At 39.4% G+C, this 21042-nt stretch overlaps 1 protein-coding gene across 10 annotated transcripts in view; it reads right to left on the reverse strand.

The window, feature by feature from the left end:
- VPS8 (VPS8 subunit of CORVET complex) overlaps positions 1–21042 on the reverse strand; it is a 296010-nt gene that overhangs the window by 120433 nt on the left and 154535 nt on the right. For all 10 annotated transcript variants that reach the window (XM_019958543.2, XM_070790662.1, XM_070790672.1 and 7 more), the window contains 2 exons: positions 18559–18648; positions 15505–15551 (listed from right to left, as the gene is read on the reverse strand). In XM_019958543.2, the coding sequence (XP_019814102.2) occupies positions 15505–15551; positions 18559–18648 (137 nt within the window). The remainder of the gene's footprint in view (positions 1–15504; positions 15552–18558; positions 18649–21042) is intronic.

The following is a 21042-nucleotide window of genomic DNA, read 5'->3' on the forward strand; positions in this document are numbered from 1 at the left end:
CACTGTTTCCCCATCTATTTCTCATGAAGTGAGCTTAAAAGTTATCAATTCCATCCTCACAGGAAACAAAGTTGAACAAACTGAAAATCAACAGCTCTTTTTGGATCCATCTGAGAAAGGAGGTCACAGAGCAAACTGCCACCCCTCAAATTTGAGAGCGGTGGATACAAAGTATCACAGCTAGCTGGAGCAGAAGCCCAGAAACAGAGACCACTGCTGCTGGAACTAGGACTGGGGCAAGAAAACCTAAACTCTGACAAACACACCAGAGGTTCAGTGAGGACCAACTTGAGAGTAAAAAATTCTTGAGGGGCTATGTCTTTTCAGGAAGTTCTCATACTTTTGTTAGTTTTACCTCCAGTGGGCTCGCCAGGTTCACTGTTACGACTCGAGAAAAATCCCATCATGCTTCAGCAGAGGGAGGGGAAATGTGGCCACTCTGAAATACAATCAGAGTTTCTTAACAAGGCCTGCTGTATGGACTGAAACAGGTACCCCCAAATTCACGTGCTGAAGTCCTGATTCCCAGTTCCTCACAAGGTGAACTTACCTGAAAATAAGATCTTTGCAAATATATTTAGTTAAGTGAGGATAAGATTATACTGGAGTAGGGTGGGCCTCTAGTCCAATACAATCAGTGTCCTTCAAAGAAGAGGAAATCTAGACACAAACATACACCCAGGGAGAATGCCAGGTGAAAGCTGAAAACTGGGTGATGCTTCTGCTAGTTCAATTCAGTTCAGTTCAGTTCAGTCACTCAGTCGTGTCCGACTCTTTGTGACCCCATGAATCGCAGCGCACCAGGCCTCCCTGTCCATCACCAACTCCTGGAGTTCACTCGGACTCACGTCCATCGAGTCAGTGATGCCATCCAGCCATCTCATCCTCTGTCGTCCCCTTCTCCTTCTGCCCCCAATCCCTCCCAGCATCAGGGTCTTTTACGATGAGTCAACTCTTCGCATCAGGTGGCCAAAGTATTGGAATTTCAGCTTTAGCATCATTCCTTCCAAAGAACACCCAGGGCTGATCTCCTTTAGGAAGGACTGGTTGGATCTCCTTGCAGTCCAAGGGACTCTCAAGAGTCTTCTCCAACACCACAATTCAAAAACATCAATTCTTTGGCACTCAGCTTTCTTCACAGTCCAACTCTCACATCCATACATGACCACTGGAAATGCCAAAGGCTGCCAGCAAATCACCAGAAGCTAGAGACAGGGCACTGAACAGATTCTTTCTCATAGCCCTCAGAAGGCGCCAAACCTGCCAACACTAATCATGGGCTTCAAGCCTCCAGAACTGGGATGATAAATTGTTGTTTAAGCCATACACTTTGTGGTGCTTTATTAAGAAAGCCCTGGCCGATCTAATATACCTGCCCTACTATTGGAGAAGGCAATGGCACCCCACTCCAGTACTCTTGCCTGGAAAATCCCATGGATAGAGGAGCCTGGTAGGCTGCAGTCCATGGGGTCGCTAAGAGTCGGACACGACTGAGCGACTTCACGTTCACTTTTCACTTTCATGCATCGGAGAAGGAAATGGCAACCCACTCCAGTATTCTTGCCTGGAGAATCCCAGGGACAGGGGAGCCTGGTGGGCTTCCGTCTATGGGGTCACACAGAGTCAGACACGACTGAAGTGACTTAGCAGCAGCAGCCCTATTATTACATTAGAGCCAAACCAACTGGGCTTTTCCTAGAGCATAACTAAGTTGCTGTTGTTCAGTTACTAAGTTGTGTCCAACTCTCTGCAACCTTATGGACTGCAGCACACCATGCTTCCTTGTCCTTCACTATCTTCTAGAGTTTGCTCAAATTCACATCTATTGAGTCAGTGATACTACCTAATCATCTAATTCTCTGTGGCCCTCTTCTCCTTTTGCCTTCAATTCTTTCCAGCATCAGGGTCTTTTACAATGAGCTGGCTCTTCGCATCAGGTAGCCAAAGTAACTAAGCTGAGAAACGCCCAACTCCAGCCTGTCTAGCCTTTCATGTGGGGAAAGGGAAATGCCCAACTCCAGCACCCTCTTGCCTGCTTGTCTCACTTAAAGTGGGGTTGGGGACCGAGAGGTACTTGGGAAGGTCACAGGGGCACTGCCTCAGGAAAAGACTAAAAGCTTATCACAGGATGGTAGACTGCTTCCTTCCACCATTGTCATACTTCACTGTCACATCAGTAGTGCTTCTAAATAACAGGGACAAGCAAAGAAAGACCCACACATCTCAGACCTTACTTTAGAAGTCCTGTGTGCTGTGTCCATGTGTGTGCTCAGTTGTGTCCGAGTCCCTGCGACCCCGTGGACTGTGGCCCACCAGACTCCTCTGTCCAGGGCATTTTCCAGGTGAGAATACTGGAGTGGGTTGCCACTTCTTACTCCAGGGGATCTTCCTCCCAGATAAACGTAAAAACTCATACCAAAGGCCTACTTACTTCAAATCCTTTTACACTCTACATTATGTCTAGCTTTCAACAACAACAAAAGTACAGGACATATTAAAACACACACAGAGATGGCCTGAAGCAACTTTGCAAGCATCAGAATCAGACTCAAATATGGCAGAGATGCTGGAATTACCAGACAGGAATCTAACACAACCATGATTAATATGCTAAGGGATCTAATGGAAAAACTGACAACATATAAGAACATTTGGGTAAAGTAAGCAGAGAAATGATAACACTGAGAAAGAAACAAAAGAAAATGCTAAAAAGAAAAAACACTAAAAGAAATGAAGAATGTCTCTGACAGGTACATCAATAGTCTGCACACAGCTGGGGAAAGAATCACTGAACTTCAGGATATGTCAACAGAAACTTTCAAAACTGCAACACAAAGAGCAAAAGACTGGGGGTGGGGCTGGGAAATCAAACAGAATATCCAAGAACTATGGGACAAATACAGTTGGTATAATATATACAAGGTGGCAATATGATAAGGATTAAATAAGAAGGAAAAGTTCAGAAGAAATATTTGCAGCAATAATGACTGAGAATATCATCAAATTAATGAAAGATACCAAACCACAGATCTAGGAAGCTTAGACAGAACCAAGCAGGATAAATAGCAAAAATCTACTGGAGTGGTTAGCCTTTCCCTTCTCCAGGGGATCTTCCCAACCCAGGGATCGAACCCAGGTCTCCCACATTGCAGGCAGATTCTTTACCAGCTGAGCCACAAGGGAAACCCAAGAATACTGGAGTGGATAGTCTATCCCTTCTCCAGCGGATCTTCCTCACCCAGGAATTGAACCTGGGTCTTGCAGGTGGATTCTTTACCAACTGAGCTATCAGGGAAGCGCCAAAAAATCTACACTTAGGCATATTAAGTCAAAACTGCAGAACATCAAAGACAAAAGAAAAAAACCCAGAAAGAAGCCAGCGGAGTGGGAGGGGTGTGATGAAGACAACTTCACCTATAGAGAAGCTAGGATAAGAATTATATCAGACTTCTCTTCATAAACCATGAAAGCAAGAAGAGAGTGGAGTGAAATATTTCCAGTGTTGAAAGAAAAATACTAACCTAGAATTCCATATTCAGTAAAATTATCTCTCAAAAGTGAAGAAGTATTAATACTTTCTCAGACAAAAGTTGAGGGAATACATTGTCAGTAAACTTTCCTTTCAAATAATGTTAGTTCTTCAGAAAGAGCAAAAATGATGCAGGTCAGAAATTTGGATCCACATAAAAAAAGGAAGAGCACTGGGAAAGGAATAAATGAAGGTAAAGTAGAAATTTTATTTTCTTATTCTTAATTATCATAACAGATAATAGTGTCAAAAGAATAATAGTAACAATGTGTTCAGTGATTATAGTTTATAAATAAGTGAAATGAATGACACCAATATTATAAGACACAGGAGTAAGAAATTATGAATGTTATCTACCCATGAAGTACTACAGTGTTACAGCTGAACTTGGAATTAGTTATAAATCAAAAATCAAAAGGTAACTACTAGAAAAATTCTGAAGAAGTATGCTGCTGCTGCTAAGTCACTTCAGTAGTGTCCAACTCTGTGCGACCCCATAGACGGCAGCCCACCAGGCTCCCCCGTCCCTGGGATTCTCCAGGCAAGAACACTGGAATGGGTTGCCATGTCCTTCTCCAAGGCATGAAAGTGAAAAACGAAAGTGAAGTCGCTCAGTCGTGTCCGACTCTTAGCGACCCCATGGACCGCAGCCTACCAGGCTCCTCCATTCTTGGGATTTTATAGGCAAGAAAGAGTACTGGAGTGGGGTGCCACTGCCTTCTCCGTTGAAGAAGTATAATAAATATATTAAGAGAAGAAAAATGGAATCATATATAAAATGCTCAATTAAAGTCAGAGGAGGCATAAAGGAATAGAAAACAAACAAAAACAAAAAACTAAGGTGATGAAAAAAATAGTAGTATAAATAAAACAGAAGAAAGGGTAGGATTTTATAAAAGCCAAAAAGTACCTTAATATGTATCCTTTTCATTGTAAACAGAAAAATATGGGTATCTGGGAAGTTTTCTTTAAATATAAAACAAGCAAAGTTTTTGAAACTTTAGTATGTAGTAATCACGTGAAACTTTTTATTGTGTCACGAATTCTAAAAGCAAAGAGCAGACCATTCATTCCAAACTCCTAACAATTGCTCTCATTTTTATTATTAACTTACCAATCTAAACTTTTATCATGGAAATGGCAACCCACTCCAGTATTCTTGCCTGAGAAGTCTTATGGACAGAGGAGCCTGGTGGGCTACAGTCCATGGGGTCACAAAAGAGCTGGATATGACTCAGTGACTAAACAACAACAATAAGCCATCTATGAGGGCAATGAATATGGTAAGCATGAAGCTATCTACATCATTTATTCATACACACAGACAATATGAGTGCATAAAATTTACTGTTATATATTTTCCAGTTTAACATTATTTAAACATTCACACTGCCATGTTTGCCAATTTGGTATTCAATTATGTTTATATATCTTATCATTGCAACACCTACCGTATTACTTGGGTTTCTCTTACCTTGGACGTGGGGAATCTCTTCACGGCTGCTCCAGCAAAGTGCAGCTGCTGCTCCTTACCTTGGACAAGGGGTATCTCCTTACCGCCACCCACGTCCAAGGTAAGAGAAACCCAAGTAAAACGGTAGGTATTTCAAGAGGGCATCAGAGGGAAGACACACTGAAACCATACTTAAAGAAAACTAGTCAATCTAATCACACTAGGACCACAGCCTTGTCTAACTCAATGAAACTAAGCCATGCCCCTGGGGCCACCCAAGACAGGTGGGTCATGGTGGAGAGGTCTGACAGAATGTGGTCCACTGGAGAAGGGAATGGCAAACCACTTCAGTATTCTTGCCTTGAGAACCCCATGAACAGTATGAAAAGGCAAAATGATAGGATACTGAAAGAGGAACTCCCCAGGTCAGTAGGTGCCCAATATGCTTCTGGAGATCAGTGGAGAACTAACTCCAGAAAGAATGAAGGGATGGAGCCAAAGCAAAAACAATACCCAGTTGTGGATGTGACTGGTGATAGAAGCAAGGTCCAATGTTGTAAAGAGCATTATTGCATAGGAACCTGGAATGTCAGGCCCATGAATCAAGGCAAATTGGAAGTGGTCAAACAAGAGATGTCAAGAGTGAATGTTGACATTCTAGGAATCAGCGAACTGAAATGGACTGGAATGGGTGAATTTAACTCAGATGACCATTATATCTACTACTGCGGGCAGGAATCCCTCAGAAGAAATGGAGTAGCCATCATGGTCAACAAGAGTTCAAAATGCAGTACTTGGATGCAATCTCAAAAACGACAGAATGATCTCTGTTCGTTTCCAAGGCAAACCATTCAATATGACAGTAATCCAAGTCTATGCCCCAACCAGTAACGCTAAAGAAGCTGAAGTTGAACAGTTCTATGAAGACCTACAAGACCTTTTAGAACTAACACCCAAAAAAGATGTCCTTTTCATTATAGGGGACTGGAATGCAAAAGTAGCGAGTCAAGAAGAGTAACAGGCAAATTTGGCCTTGGAATACAGAATGAAGCAGGGTAAAGGCTAATAGAGTTTTGCTAAGAAAATGCACTGGTCATAGCAAACACACTCTTCCAACAACACAAGAGAAGACTCTACACATGGACATCACCAGATGGTCAATACCGAAATCAGACTGATTATATTTTTTGCAGCCAAAGATGGAGAAGCTCTATACAGTCAACAAAAACAAGACCAGGAGCTCAGATCATGAACTCCTTATTGCCAAATTCAGACTGAAATTGAAGAAAGTAGGGAAAACCACTAGACCATTCAGCTATGACCTAAATCAAATCCCTTATGATTATACAGTGGAAGTGAGAAATAGATTTAAGGGCCTAGATCTGATAGATAGAGTGCCTGATGAACTATGGACGGAGGTTCATGACATTGTACAGGAGATAGGGATCAAGACCATCCCCATGGAAAAGAAATGCAAAAAAGCAAAATGGCTGTCTGGGGAGGCCTTACAAATAGCTGTGAAAAGAAGAGAAGTGAAAAGCAAAGGAGAAAAGGAAAGATATAAGCATCTGAATGCAGAGTTCCAAAGAACAGCAAGAAGAGATAAGAAAGCCTTCCTCAGCGATCAATGCAAAGAAATAGAGGAAAACAACAGATAGGGAAAGACTAGAGATCTCTTCAAGAAAATTAGAGATACCAAGGGAACATTTCATGCAAAGATGGGCTCGATAAAGGACAGAAATGGTATGGACCTAACAGAAGCAGAAGATATTAAGAAGAGGTGGCAAGAATACACAGAAGAACTGTACAAAAAAGATCTTCATGACACAGATAATCACAATTGTGTGATCACTCACCTAGAGCCAGACATCCTGGATTGTGAAGTCAAGTGGGCCTTAGAAAGCAAGACTACGAACAAAGCTAGTGGAGGTAATGGAATTCCAGTTGAGCTATTTCAAATCCTGAAAGATGATGCTGTGAAAGTGCTGCACTCAATAGGCCAGCAAATTTGGAAAACTCAGCAGTGGCCACAGGACTGGAAAAGGTCAGTTTTCACTCCAATCCCAAAGAAAGGCAATGCCAAAGAATGCTCAACCTTCCGCACAATTGCACTCATATCACATGCTAGTAAAGTAATGCTCAAAATTCTCCAAGCCAGGCTTCAGCAATACACGAACTGTGAACTTCCAGTTGCTCAAGCTGGCTTTAGAAAAGGCAGAGGAACCAGAGACCAAACTGCCAACATCCACTGGATCATCGAAAAAGCAAGAGAGTTCCAGAAAAACATTTATTTCTGCTTGATTGACTATGCCAAAGCCTTTGACTGTGTGAATCACAATAAACTCTGGAAAATTCTTCAAGAGATGGGAATACCAGACCACCTGACCTGCCTCTTGAGAAACCTGTATGCAGGTCAGGAGGCAACAGTTAGAACTGGACATGGAACAACAGACTGATTCCAAATAGGAAAAGGAGTACATCAAGGCTGTATATTGTCACCCTGCTTATTTAACTTCTGTGCAGAGTATATCATGAGAAATGCTGGGCTGGAAGAAGCACAAGCTGGGATCAATAAGCTCAGATATGCAGATGACACCACCCTTATGGCAGAAAGTGAAGAGGAACTAAAAAGCCTCTTGATGAAAGTGAAAGTGGAGAGTGAAAAAGTTGGCTTAAAGCTCAACATTCAGAAAATGAAGATCATGGCATCTGGTCCCATCACTTCATGGGAAATAGATGGGGAAACAGTGGAAACAGTGTCAGACTTTATTTTTGGGGTCTCCAACATCACTGCAGATGGTGACTGCAGCCATGAAATTAAAAGACGCTTACTCCTTGGATGGAAAGTTATGACCAACCTAGATAGCATATTCAAAAGCAGAGACATTACTTTGCCAACAAAGGCCTGTCTAGTCAAGGCTATGGTTTTTCCTGTGGTCATGTATGGATGTGAGAGTTGGACTGTGAAGAAGGCTGAGCGCCGAAGAATTGATGCTTTTGAACCGTGGTGTTGGAGAAGACTCTTGAGAGTCCCTTGGACTGCAAGGAGATCCAACCAGTCCATTCTGAAGGAGATCAGCCCTGGGATTTCTTTGGAAGGAGTGATGCTGAAGCTGAAACTCCAGTACTTTGGCCACCTCATGTGAAGAGTTGACTCATTGGAAAAGACTCTGATGCTGGGAGGGATTGGGGGCAGGAGGAGAACGGGACGACAGAGGATGAGATGGCTGAATGGCATCACTGACTCGATGGACGTGAGTCTGAGTGAACTCTGGGAGTTGGTAATGGACAGGGAGGCCTGGCTTGCTGCGATTCACGGGGTCGCAAAGAGTTGGACACGACTGAGCGACTGAACTGAACTGATCTTACCATTTAGATAGCTGCTTCCCTCATCTACTTTCTTAGACAGATTTTTCACTATAAGTATGCTGATAGGGATAATTTAATATTAACTACTTTTTTCTTATGGTATTTTCTTAGAATATATTTTCCATAATGGACTCACTGGAGCAAAGCATATGTATAACCTTAGAGCACTTAATACATATAGGTTAAACTATGAAAAAAAGAAAGTGGACTAAAAAGAAGGAACACATATTGAAAGGGCAGGCAGAACAACCCTGTATCCCATGAACAAATAGTTCAATACTACTGAGGAACAAAGGGGAAAAGAGAAATGGCAGAATGGAAGAAAATTCAGTTGAACCAATACTCCTGAATAAAATTAAGAAGGGTCTTTTATATTATAAATCCAGGATTTTACCCTGGCTAACAGAAGCTAAAAGAACTTTGAGAAAGGGAAACAGAACATTATCATTATTTGGCTGTTTGAAAAGAGAAGTAGAAAAATTAAGAGGGCTGATTACGAGAACAGCAACAGAGACCAGGAGAGTGATACTGAAGGAATGAACGAGGGGATTGGAGGGGGCCAAGAGGAGGACTCACATATAAGAGATAGCCAAGAGGTACATTTTGATGATTAACGTATTCTGTGTAGTAGGGCTGAAAAGGTGCAGAGGAGCGGTGAAGAGAAGTTAAACTCATCATCGCACCTAGTATTTTATTTAAAACGCTTACACTACAATTGCCTCTGAAGCCAGGGCGCCATCCTATTCACCATTTTATCTCCCATGCCTGTCACAGTGCTTAGTATGCTATAGTTACTCAGTAAGTTTTTAAATGAAATAAATATGTGGATACTGCCATTTGCTAAGAAAGAAAATAAAGGAGGAGAAACACATTGAGATTGAAAAAACAGTATAATTCTGAGCTATTTCAATCTCTCACACATTGCTTAGCAGACAACAATCTCACTATAGAGAATTATTAAGGAACAAAGATATAATTGAATGTAAGCTGTCTATCCACCCAGCCATCCAATCATCTAGTTACCTGAAAGGAGATTAGGAGATGATGATGTGTAAGGATTTAGAAGACTGAATTTGAGCTGCTGGCAAAAATACTAACCAGAGATAGAGTATCTGATGGTGAGTCTGGCCAAGTAGGCACTCACTAAAATAGGAATGCATTTTTATATGTTAAAGTTCATGAAGATATATAATATTCTTTTCTTTTTAACTTTGAAATATGCTATTTCAACACTGTGTCAATATCTTAAAATTTCCCTTCAAAATTATCCAGAGAAAGTGACAGATACAAGTTAAATCAATGTATAACCATTTCCATAATCTATGTTTTTGTTCCTTGGCAAAGACACTCATTTCCTTAGCAATGTTCAATTTTTACTTTATTTTGATTAAAGACTTAAAAACACAATGTGATGTTTTATATGTTTTTTTTCCTACAAGAAAATCATACCACATATTTCAGAGGCATCCAGAACATTGTTAACAAAGGCTAAAATCGACATTACTGAGAAAACTGTACTGAGGAAAATACTATAAATATAAACACACTTGTACATTCTCTTCATTCCTTCTGAAGCTCATAGCCCCACGAAAACGATCAGTGTCCTTCTGCATTGTCCCTCAAGCATCCCCACTGTACAAAGACCTGCACCTGGGTGTAAACGTATCAGAACTGCGCTAAGAATTCCTGGCCAGCAGGAAGGCACGTGGGGAGTAGGGGTGGGGTAGAGTTTTATGTAGCAGCTGTCTCAAAAGAAGGAAATTGAAGGAGGATGCAAATCCTTTCTCTCCCAGGTTGTCGGCCTCAATTCAGGCAAATAATTTGCTTCTGGAGGATTAACCTCCCTCCCTTCAAAACTATCTAATCTTTCTATATACAAATGCCACCAATATCTTTGTAGGTCAATTAATTCTACAAAGGACATTATTTACAGAGCAAAGGTAACTTAAAGACATTGGATAAAGAAAATAGAGAAATACACATGAGAATTCAACTAGATTATTGGTTCCCTAAAAAATGCTGTTGACAAAATAATGAAATAATAAACTCTTACTTTAAGTACTCAATAAATACAAGTAAATTTTAAATCAAATATGCATAAACTACACACACACACACACACACACACACACACACACACGAATGAGGGCGAATCCTACTAACTCAGGTTTTTGGGGCAAGAGGAAAAAAAAAAAAGTAATATTCTGATTTGACACATATATATAAGCAGTCCCCATCCCAAAATAACTTTCTTTCATTTTCTCTACTTTCCAGAATGCCGCTATAGGAGCTTCATGAGAGGAAAAACCTGCATGTTTAAAAAAAAGTCTTACTGCTTAAGAAGAACAGAAAGAGATCAAAGGTAAAAATAGTCTGAAGTTGTCTGCCAGGGAAAACTGCTAGGCAGAACCAGTCTACCTTCTCTTGATGTTCTTTTGACCCTAAACCCCTTTTTCTATACTCCCCTCGGTTCCCACTTCAGATTTCCCAATACCTGCAAAGATTCTAATCCTTTACTTCAGATCAGTCAACAGCATACTCATTTACAAAGGCTAAACTGTGATGGGAAATCATTCAGAGATCAATGTAAACTAGTCCATACTACCTTGAGGTCAACTGGCATTGAAAAAGGGCTTTTTTCAAAGTTGTGTATACTTCACTGTATTCATATGGTAACTGTACATTCTCACTGTAAAAGTGTCACATGATACAGAAATTGACAAGCAACTGGCAAGAGTTTTGAGTGTTTTGATTGGGGCATGGAAGAAGTTAATCTTGGATTTTACCTAGGATCAATACTATATTTCTGAATGTGCTAATAAAGTGGAGAGCTTGAAGAAGTGTGTGCACCCTGCACCCCTTGAAAGAAGAGGACAGAGTGGGAGGAGGCAGAGTTCAGAGGGCGCTCAAGACAAACTATAATTCAGAACTTGGTATAAGGCAGGCTTTGGAAGCAATGCCTCCTTACTTTCTCTGAACTCAACCTTCCTAACCTTCCTCCCCCCCAATCCAGAATTCAATGTACATATTATCAGTGATGGGGTTCAGGACACACTTTCCCAAAATTTAGCATGTTGGCATATTGATGGACTCTCTGCCCTTCCCCTTCTCCCATGGAACAGATCATAAGACTACCTTATGAAAGGTTGGAGAAGGAAATGGTAACCCACTCCAGTATTCTTGCCTGGAGAATTCCATGGACAGAGGGGCCTGGTGGGCTACAGTCTATGGGGTCACAAAGAGTCAGACATGAGTGAGTGACTAACACTGACTTACTACTTATGAAAGGTATTCTCTCTCTTCCTAGAGGGAAGGAGCTTCCTCATCTCTGAAGACAGAGAGACACTGAGAGGAATCCAAACAAACATTCTTGCTAAGTTTCCCCCGGTGTATTAATTACCCTTAGCTCATAGGCTTCAGTCCTAGTACATTTGTCCATGACTTTCTACTCTTCGTCAAACCTAGCATAAAATGCTCAGGTTTAAGTGCTTCTTCAGGTCTTCATTTCCTTATCAAAGTTTCCATATCACATAAAACACTCAATAAATTTATATACCTTTCTCTTCTTAACCTGCCTAGAACCTAGACAGGTAGAAGGAAAACAGTTTTTCCTACCCTCACTGGTATGATATATTAACATTGTGAATCAAACAGGCTTTTATCGGTTAATTGAGACACAATCATTTAAAATACTGTTTATATAAAGATGACTGTACTGAAACATCAAACATCAAATTTAAAATAAGTTTACAGCATAATCAAAACTGATGCCTGCCTCCTAGGTAAGACATAAAGTAAGAGGATGAAGTGTAATGGGTTCTGGGTTGGGACTCTCAAAGCAGAACACCAGGTCTTTGGCATCTTGGATATGGTGGATCAGTAGGAAAGTACGCTCTCTTTAAAGGTGGAGCTGAAGTTTTCAGTCTTTTTCTGTTAAAGAAAAAATTATCCATGACACTTGTTAAAATGGTAAGGTAGACTTTATTTGGACTATCATGATAGGCATGAGGAATACAATGGGGTGTTGCAGTAAGGGAGACAGACTGGGCTCAACTCAAACACAAGAAGTGGAGATAGCCATGGGGTAGGGGACAGTCCATGGACAGAACCTAGACAGGTAGGTTCTTATCCTATACTAAGAGCATAGGATAATTCTTTGACAAACTGACCTAACAGAATACTTGCTGAAGGCAGGCCAGGATGATCAGATATTTCCTGGGGGGGTGGTAGGGAACAAGAAATTTGGACAGATATCAAGGGTGACCACATATTGAGGGTAAGGATTCTGGCTAAACTGACATAGCAGGATTCTTCAAAATACACTCCACAAAAACAGAGATGGAAGCCCAAGGTCAGACCTAGTGGAGCAGAGGGCTCAGAGGAGTCTGAATAAAGTTTGGTCAAGAGGAGAATCTTTGTCAACTCTTAATTTCTCTAGGCTAAAGTAAAGCTGGGGACCTGGCTCTTATCAAAAGTGAGGACATTCCAGGTCATGTGGCTTTGTGGGGAGAGGAAAGGGAAAGGACTGTGTGTGCACTGCTTCTCTCTGAAGTAGGTGAGACAGAGCCTCAGAGCTGAATTGATGTGACAAGGAAGGAGTAATGTGTGAAAAGTTAACTTAGAGTTAATTATCCTGGGTTGGGAGATATGTAGGGAGATAAAATATACTGCTATTGTTTAGTCGCTAAGTTGCATCTGATTCTTTTGTAACCTCATGTACTACAGCCTGCCAGGCTCCTCTGTCTATGGGATTTCCCAGGCAACAATACGGGAGTGGGTTGCTATTTCCTTTTCCAGGGGATTTTCCCGACCTGGGAATTGAACTTGTGTCCCCTACATTGGCAGGCAGATTCTTTACCACTGAGCCACCAGGGATACATTGAATAAATGTAAAATTATTTGTGTTTTGCTAGTGAACAAAACAATTGTCATAGTACTTCTAAAGGATCTTTAGTTCAGTCGCTCGTATGTTATAAAGGATCTTACCTTATAACATATTTATAATCTAGGTATAGGTAATAATACAGCAGGACTTTTCATGGAAGACCTCTAATACTCTTGTGATTTGCCATTTTTATTACTGTGAAGTTTAACTAAATTAAATATCAGAGCAATAGCATAGCAAATGACTATACTGACACTATACCTAATACTTCTTTTAAAAATTAAGATTTCAACACCATCGTCCTCTATACTTTGCTACATATGAGAAAAGACCAAGTTCAAAGCTGAACTTCTCTGTCCTTCCAGCTTGAGTATCTCCAGGTAGGATGGTTGGAGAACAAGGACTCAGTTAAAATAAATTATTCAAGGGGAAGAGGAGTCAGGTCTTAAGAGAATGGACCTGATACTGGTGGGATAGAAGGGAATTCTGATCTGGGGAAAAAAGGGACATGGGATCCAGAGAAAGGGCTGGGCACCTCCTTCCTCTTCCATTTAGCTCAGTCCTCCTTGGCCCCATATCCCTTCTTCTCAGCTCCACCCTCAGCCCCATCCTTCTCCCAGCTTTCTTCCTTCCCTCCTACCCCTAATCATAATTCTAAGGTATCTCCATCAGTTAATTCCAGCAGTGGGCTAGGGCCCAAACTGGATCTGAAGGAAGAACAAATGACTCATACAAATTATAAAAAGATGTCAAGCCTCAGTAATTTCTGCAACCAGGGAATTAAAACATAGATACTTTGAAAAGGTATTGAACTGGAGCTCAGGAGGGTATGTAGTCAGACTGCTTTTCTCAACATCCACACATCTGTATGACTCAATTTAAAGAGGCATAATCTGGTTAAGGTTTAAATGGTAGAAATTTCAAAAAATTTTTACATTCTACAAAATTCCTGGTATTTTGGCATTTAAATAGGCAGAGAATACTAGAATAACCAAAATTTTTTATTTTTATAATAATATACTTTGGCCACCTGATGCGAAGAGCTGACTCATTTGAAAATATCTTGATGCTGGGAAAGATTGAGGGCAGGAGAAAGGGACAACAGAGGATCAGATGGTTGGATGGCATCATGAACTCAATGGACATGAGTTTGCATAAACTCTGGGAGTTGGTGATGGACAGGGAGGCCTGTCGCGCTGCAGTTCATGGGGTCGCAAAGAGTGGGACACAACTAAGCAACTGAATTGAATCTCAAAAGTAAGTATATGACTGTTTGCAATGGCTAGTGTACATTACAAGGCATGTGAAAGCTATGTCACCCTAGAATATTACATTCAAGTCAGTGATGCTTAACTCCACATGTACATCATGATAACTCTGTGGGGTTGGGCTCAGGCACCTATATTTTTAAAAGTTTCTTAGGTGATTCTGACACACAATTCTGGTTAAGAGTGACTGTCTTAAAACTGTTAGTTGCTCAGTCATGTCCGATTCTTTGCAACCCATAGACTGTAGCCTGCCAGGCTCCCCTGTCCATCGAATTCTCCAGGCAAGACTACTGAAATGGGCAGCCATTCACTTCTCCAGGGGACCTTCCCAACCCAGGGATCAAAGCCAGGTCTCCTGCATTGCAGGCAGATTTTACTGTCTGAGCCACCAGGGCAGGAAGACATTAAGATCTCACATACAGAGCTGCTTTGCTTACAAACCCATTACTAATCTCATCATCTCCTTGGTTTAGTTTTTATTTGATGAGTATTACAGGAGCACTTAAAGAAACATTTAAACTTTCCTTCCCACACCTTCAGAAAGTTATTTAAAACTAAACATTTCAAATGAAAGTTTAAAAAGTAATACATTTAAAGGTGGGCTGGGAACTAGGTTATTTACTTTGAAAAGTAAAGCTGTCAATCTACAGTATAGAATAAGGAATCAGAAGGAGTGATGCTACCAGAGGCAGGGGAAGCTAAATGGTCATCAAATTCTTCCTAAAACATGTCCTAATGGCATGCCTTCATTATTTTCTTTAATAGATGACAATTTATCATGTAGGTTCACATTCAAATGGGAAGGAAAATATACCTTCAAGATGTAATCAATTTTCCAATCATGTATTTAGAATAATCTCTATAACCAGTACTCCTGCTAATATTAAAAATCAAGAGCTAACTATACCATCTGGATATCATGAGTCAGTTTCTAAAACTCAATTCATTTCCTTTGGTTTTTCATCCATGTATTATGAAAAACTAAATTTTATAAACATACCTTGGGTCAAGAAGGCTTCTTAAAAACTTGAAAAGCAAAACCTGGTTCTGAACAGAAAAATAAAGAATACAATTAAATATTAAAACAAACTCTTTCAACTATGCTGTGATAAAGAATTTTAGAACATCCCTTTAAAAAGCATGTATGACATGTTTACTTCTAGTAAGCTCTCTGTGCAGATCTAAGAAATGCTGAAGAATCATTTGGAGGTCATTTCTTCTCAGTAATTCTTATCATTGTCACATATTCAATTCTGAGTGCAGAAGAAATATAAATACATTGTTTTGCCCCTCAACCCTTGCCAAAAAAAAAAAAAAATGCCCTCTACTGAGACATATCCTGTAACAGTTCCCAGCATGAAGACCCTTGGAATGGGTCCAGAGCAACTGCTCTGACCTGCTCTGGCTGCACAGATGGGTTCACCCTGCCTCACCTGGTTCTCCCTGTGACAATGGCCAACTGTGAGACAGTTAATCTAGGTGAGGCTCAAATAGCAACCACCACCAAAAAAGCTCATTACCTTTCCAATATAATCAACTACAGAAGAGACAGCAAACTACAACAAGTTAAGCCTCCTGTGCTGCAGTCCATAGGGTCACAAAGAGTCGGATACGACTGAGTGACTGAACAACAACAATACTGCATGATATAAAAATTTTATAACAATTCACTCACTAGTGCACAGGCGAGGCTTACCATGAAGCAAACATATCAATTACACTAGGCTATCATAAAGCAATCATACTGCTTTTTCATTATCAATGCATGAGTTGTTACGCTTGTAAACAAATACAAATTTCTTTTTCACATTTTTTCATTTTTGATGTCATGTTTTAATAATATATATAACATATACAGTGCTTTTATAAGACAATATTGATATGAGTACTGATGGATGATTCATCTTATAAATATACAACAGTATTGATAAATTTTGTTCAGTACCGTAAATGTATTTTCTCTTCCTTAAGATTTTCTTAATAACATTTTCATTTCTCTAGCTCACTTATTCTAAGAATACAGTATATAATACATATAATAGACAAAGCATGTGTTAACTGAAGGTTTCTGTTACTGGTAAGATTCCCAGCCAACAGTAGGCTATCAGTAGTTAGACGAAAGTTATATAGGGACTTTTGACTGCATTGAGATTGGCACCCCTAACCCCTGCATTGTTCAAGAGTCAACTGTATATGTTTTTATATCCTTATCACTTTATCAGTGTGCTTTTGGCCCATGGCCTCCCTTGTGGCTCAGCTGAAAAGAATTCGCCTGCAATGTGGGAGACCTGGGTTCAATCCATGGGTTGGGAAGATCTCCTGGAGAAGGCAAAGGCTACCCCCTCCAGTCTTCTGGCCTGAAGAATTCCATGGACTGTACAGTCCATGGGGTCATAGAGTCGGACCCAACTGAGTGACTTTTCTCTTCTTTCTTTTGGCCCACAGCCAAAAGAAATATTCACTGAATTAATAGATGACTCCTTATCTTGAGTTAATGGGCCTCATCATACTGGACAACCAACCCTATAGACCCAGGAGTCATTTTTTACTCCACCCATCACATTCATCTAATTTCCAAGCCTCACACACTTTATTTCACAAATGTATCTTAGGCTTGTCCTCTCCACTGGCACTGCTTTCATCCTGTCCTAACCATTTCTTGCCAAGACCTTTTGCCTTCCAACTGGTCTCGCCTCTATTTGCTCTCTTTGCCAGCCCATTCTCCACACACAGAGTTAATATTCTATCAAATGAATCTACCGGTATCACTCCTTTGCTTAAAAAAAACTTCAGTCTCCAGCACACAGGAGATATAGCATAATTTCTTAGCATTATATACATGACTGTTCAATATCAGCCCCCAAACTCTTATTTTCCAGTCTCTATACATTTAATTCCTTCCTTCCAATATACCTTTTACAGATTAATATAATGCTTCTTCCACCATCGTCTTCACCACATCATTCTCTGAATATGAATGCTGCTTCATGCCTTCAAGTCTTTACTCACCTAGAGCCCATTATCTAGAATGCCCTTTTCAATTCTCTGCCTGGAAAACTGACACCAATTATTCAAGACCCGGTTTGGGCGTATCTGGGAACACTTGTCTGACTTGCTCACACAGTCTGTCACTCTCTCCTCTTGTTCCTACAGCACTTTTTATGCATGTCTGGTGTAGCGCTTATAACACTATACTATGGTTATATAAGTGCTTCTTTATTCCACAGGAAAAATTAAGAAAAAGACTATATTCTGATTAGTGCCCCCCCAGAGCCTACCATACTGTGGTACAGAGTAGGACCACAGTAGTATGTAGTGTGAATATGAATGAATGAAATGAAATGAAATCCATATCTTTTATCACTCATGCCAGCTGCGCTCCCCCCCACCCCCCACCACTACTTTGGTTTCCCTCTTGCATACCTAACTTCCACTACTATAATTACTACCTGAGGACTCTCGGTTGTGCTACATGCCCCTGTCATTGTCCTAATCTCTATCACTTGTGGCCACAATGGTAGTGAGCAAAACTCACTACTAGCATTACCACAGTAGTGACAAATGGAATGCTGGTCCATTAAACAGTACTTCAAACTGAGCATCTCAGTATTCAGCATTAAAACAGCTGTATTCTAGCTAAGATTTTCCCCCAAAAAAGTTCTAAATAGACGGCATTAGCCCAATAGGAGCATGATAGAAATCTAAACAAATAACATCAACTCCGAAGAGAATATGGTCATAGTCACTATAGAAAAAAATAAGAGTTGCGGGGGGCGCGGGGGGAGGACCCTCTGTGGATTACAATTTTAGAGTAAGTACAGGTTATATTTCCAAAAATGTTTCTGTGATGGTAATATTCATTATGCACAAAGATAAACTCCCTCATTTCTGGACCTAGATTATCACAGAATTGCTTCTAAGCATGCCCACGCACACACACAATGTGCAGAAACTGCTATTAAGGCAACAACGAGGGGAAGAAACCATTACAATACAGATTTCTTAGGTGGGTATTCAGTAACTGCCTCTCCACTAGATGTTCTGCAGAATTTACCTGAAGTTTCTTAATGACTGTTTCGATCTGTTCAGAAAAGTGAGTAGCAACCAGCTCTGCAGCTTTACAGGGCTTCAGGGCCACAAGTTCCTGTAACAAAAGAAAAAGATAAAATAATCTTCAGTGTTAAATTTAAATAGAATTTCCACAAATGTGATGCATAATACCAACATCAATACTTTCACGAGCTTCTATACTGCTTTTCAGAAGACCTCAATATAGGGCCACAATTTAAAAACATATTGCAAGTGAGCAAAATCAGAAAAACATCATGTAAAAAAAAAATCAGATTTTTATATAAAAGGTAATTCAGAATTTGTAGAAAATGAAAGCACTAAAATTCTGGATTTAGGCCATGATATCTACAGGATGAATGAAAGCTCCCCAAATTCCCTGCTAGTGAATTTACCCTTGAGCTTAAAGTAATAACTTAAAGAAGTGGAAAAAAAAAAAAACCAAAAAAAACCCACACAGTTGCTATTTCTTTAGCTAAGACTTCTGAAACTTTACCTCCAATGCCTTGTAGATTTTAAAACCAAAATTGTCTTAAGAAATTAACTTAAGGTCGTAAATCTCAAATGACACTAAGAGGTTGACCACTGTTAATAAGACCTATTTCTGTCAAATCTAAGACTTGCCATCTGCCCTCTCCTTGAACTTTCCTAGACATTACTGGCTATCCCTTTCTTCTTGAAACTCTCTTCTTACTTGGTTTCTGTGACCCTATTCTACCTTTTCAATTGTATGATCCATGGCTAAAATGCAAAGGCTGTCTATAGATCAACATATTATACTGTCAAATAAAAATACAATGAACTATCATGACTGCAATATTCATGATATATATCTAATAATTTTGTGTTGGTATTTTAGAATTAATAATACTTAGCTGACACAAATAACTGTAGTTTATACTATTTTCATACAACACAACTCAAAACAGAAAAGGCACAACTAATCAATATCACATATAAAAAGAGGGATATTACTATTGATCTTCAGATATTAAAAAGATAAACTATTATGAATTAATCTATGTCCAGAATTCGAAAATTTAGTCAAAATGGCTAAATTCTTAGAAAAATGTAATTCAATAAACTGACTTAAGAAATAGAAAATCTGCATTGATTAGTAGTCACTAAAGAAATTGAATGAATAGTCAAAAATCTTCCTATATAAAACACTCCAGGCCCATATAGCTTTACTGGTAAGTTCCCAGCAATCATTTAGGGAAGAAATAATTACAAAGTTAATTAATCTCTTACAGAGAATAGAAAAAAGGAAACTTCTTCAGCTCATTATATAAGGGTAACAAACCTCTGATACCTAAACCCTGTAGAACATAAGGAAGGAAGGAAGATTACACATTGGTCTTAACTGCGAACATTGATAAAGACAGAATCTAACAATGTATAAAAAAGATAATATAACAGGCTCTAAGTTGCATTTATCCATAGAATTCAAGGCTGATTTAATATCAATAAAATTTATGACAAAAACAGAATAAGGGAGAAAATTTTAGCATACTAGAAATAGAAGACTTCCACAAAAATCTTTATACTAAACATTGTATGTCAGAAATAAAATTTTAACCATATTATTAACATTAGTGTTTTGCTAAAATATATGAAGTTGTGACAATAAATCTAACAGTAGATGAATCTACAGAGGAAATTATAAAACACTCCAGAAAGATACTGAACAGACAGTTACACCATATGGTCATAAGGTAGAAGCCTCATAATGTAAAGATGTCAGATTAAAAAAGATTCAAAGATTCAATGCAATCCCTGTCAAAATTATAAGGTTAGGAACTTGACAAGTTGATTCTAAAAGGTATTTGGAACTAAGCAGCCAATAGTCTTTTAAAAATATGAAGACTTATTATAAAACAACAATATTTCAAGTAGTGACTTCAAGACCAATCAAACAGAACAAGACCCAGAAAAAGACAAAACACAGAGATTCTTGACATCTCATGATAAGGTGGCACTGTTGAGCAGTGCGTAAAGGTAATCTTTTAAAATAACTATTGCTAGGACACAGATCAATGGAACAGCAAAGAAAGCCCAGAAATAAACCCAAACCCACACTAACGGTCATTTATCTATGACAAGGCAAGAATACACAGTGGAGAAAAGACAGCCTCTTAAATAACTGGTGCTGGGCAAAGGACAGCTACATGTAAGAGAATGAAAACAGACCATTCTCTAACACCATATACAAAATAAACTCAAAATGGACTAAAGACCTAAATGTAAAAGCAGATACTGTAAAACTCCTATAGGAAAACTTAGGCAGAACACTCTGATATAAATCATAACAATATTTTTTTGGATCCATCTCCTAGAGTATTGAAAACAAAAGCAAAAATAAGCAAATGGGACCCAATCAAACTTACAAGCTTTTGTAGAGCAAAGGAAAACATAAACAAAATAAAAAGATAGCCTTCAGAATGGGAAAGAATATTTGCAAACAATACAA

This window comes from Bos indicus, chromosome 1, assembly GCF_029378745.1.
Source record: "Bos indicus isolate NIAB-ARS_2022 breed Sahiwal x Tharparkar chromosome 1, NIAB-ARS_B.indTharparkar_mat_pri_1.0, whole genome shotgun sequence".
NCBI classification, from domain to species: Eukaryota; Metazoa; Chordata; class Mammalia; order Artiodactyla; family Bovidae; genus Bos; species Bos indicus.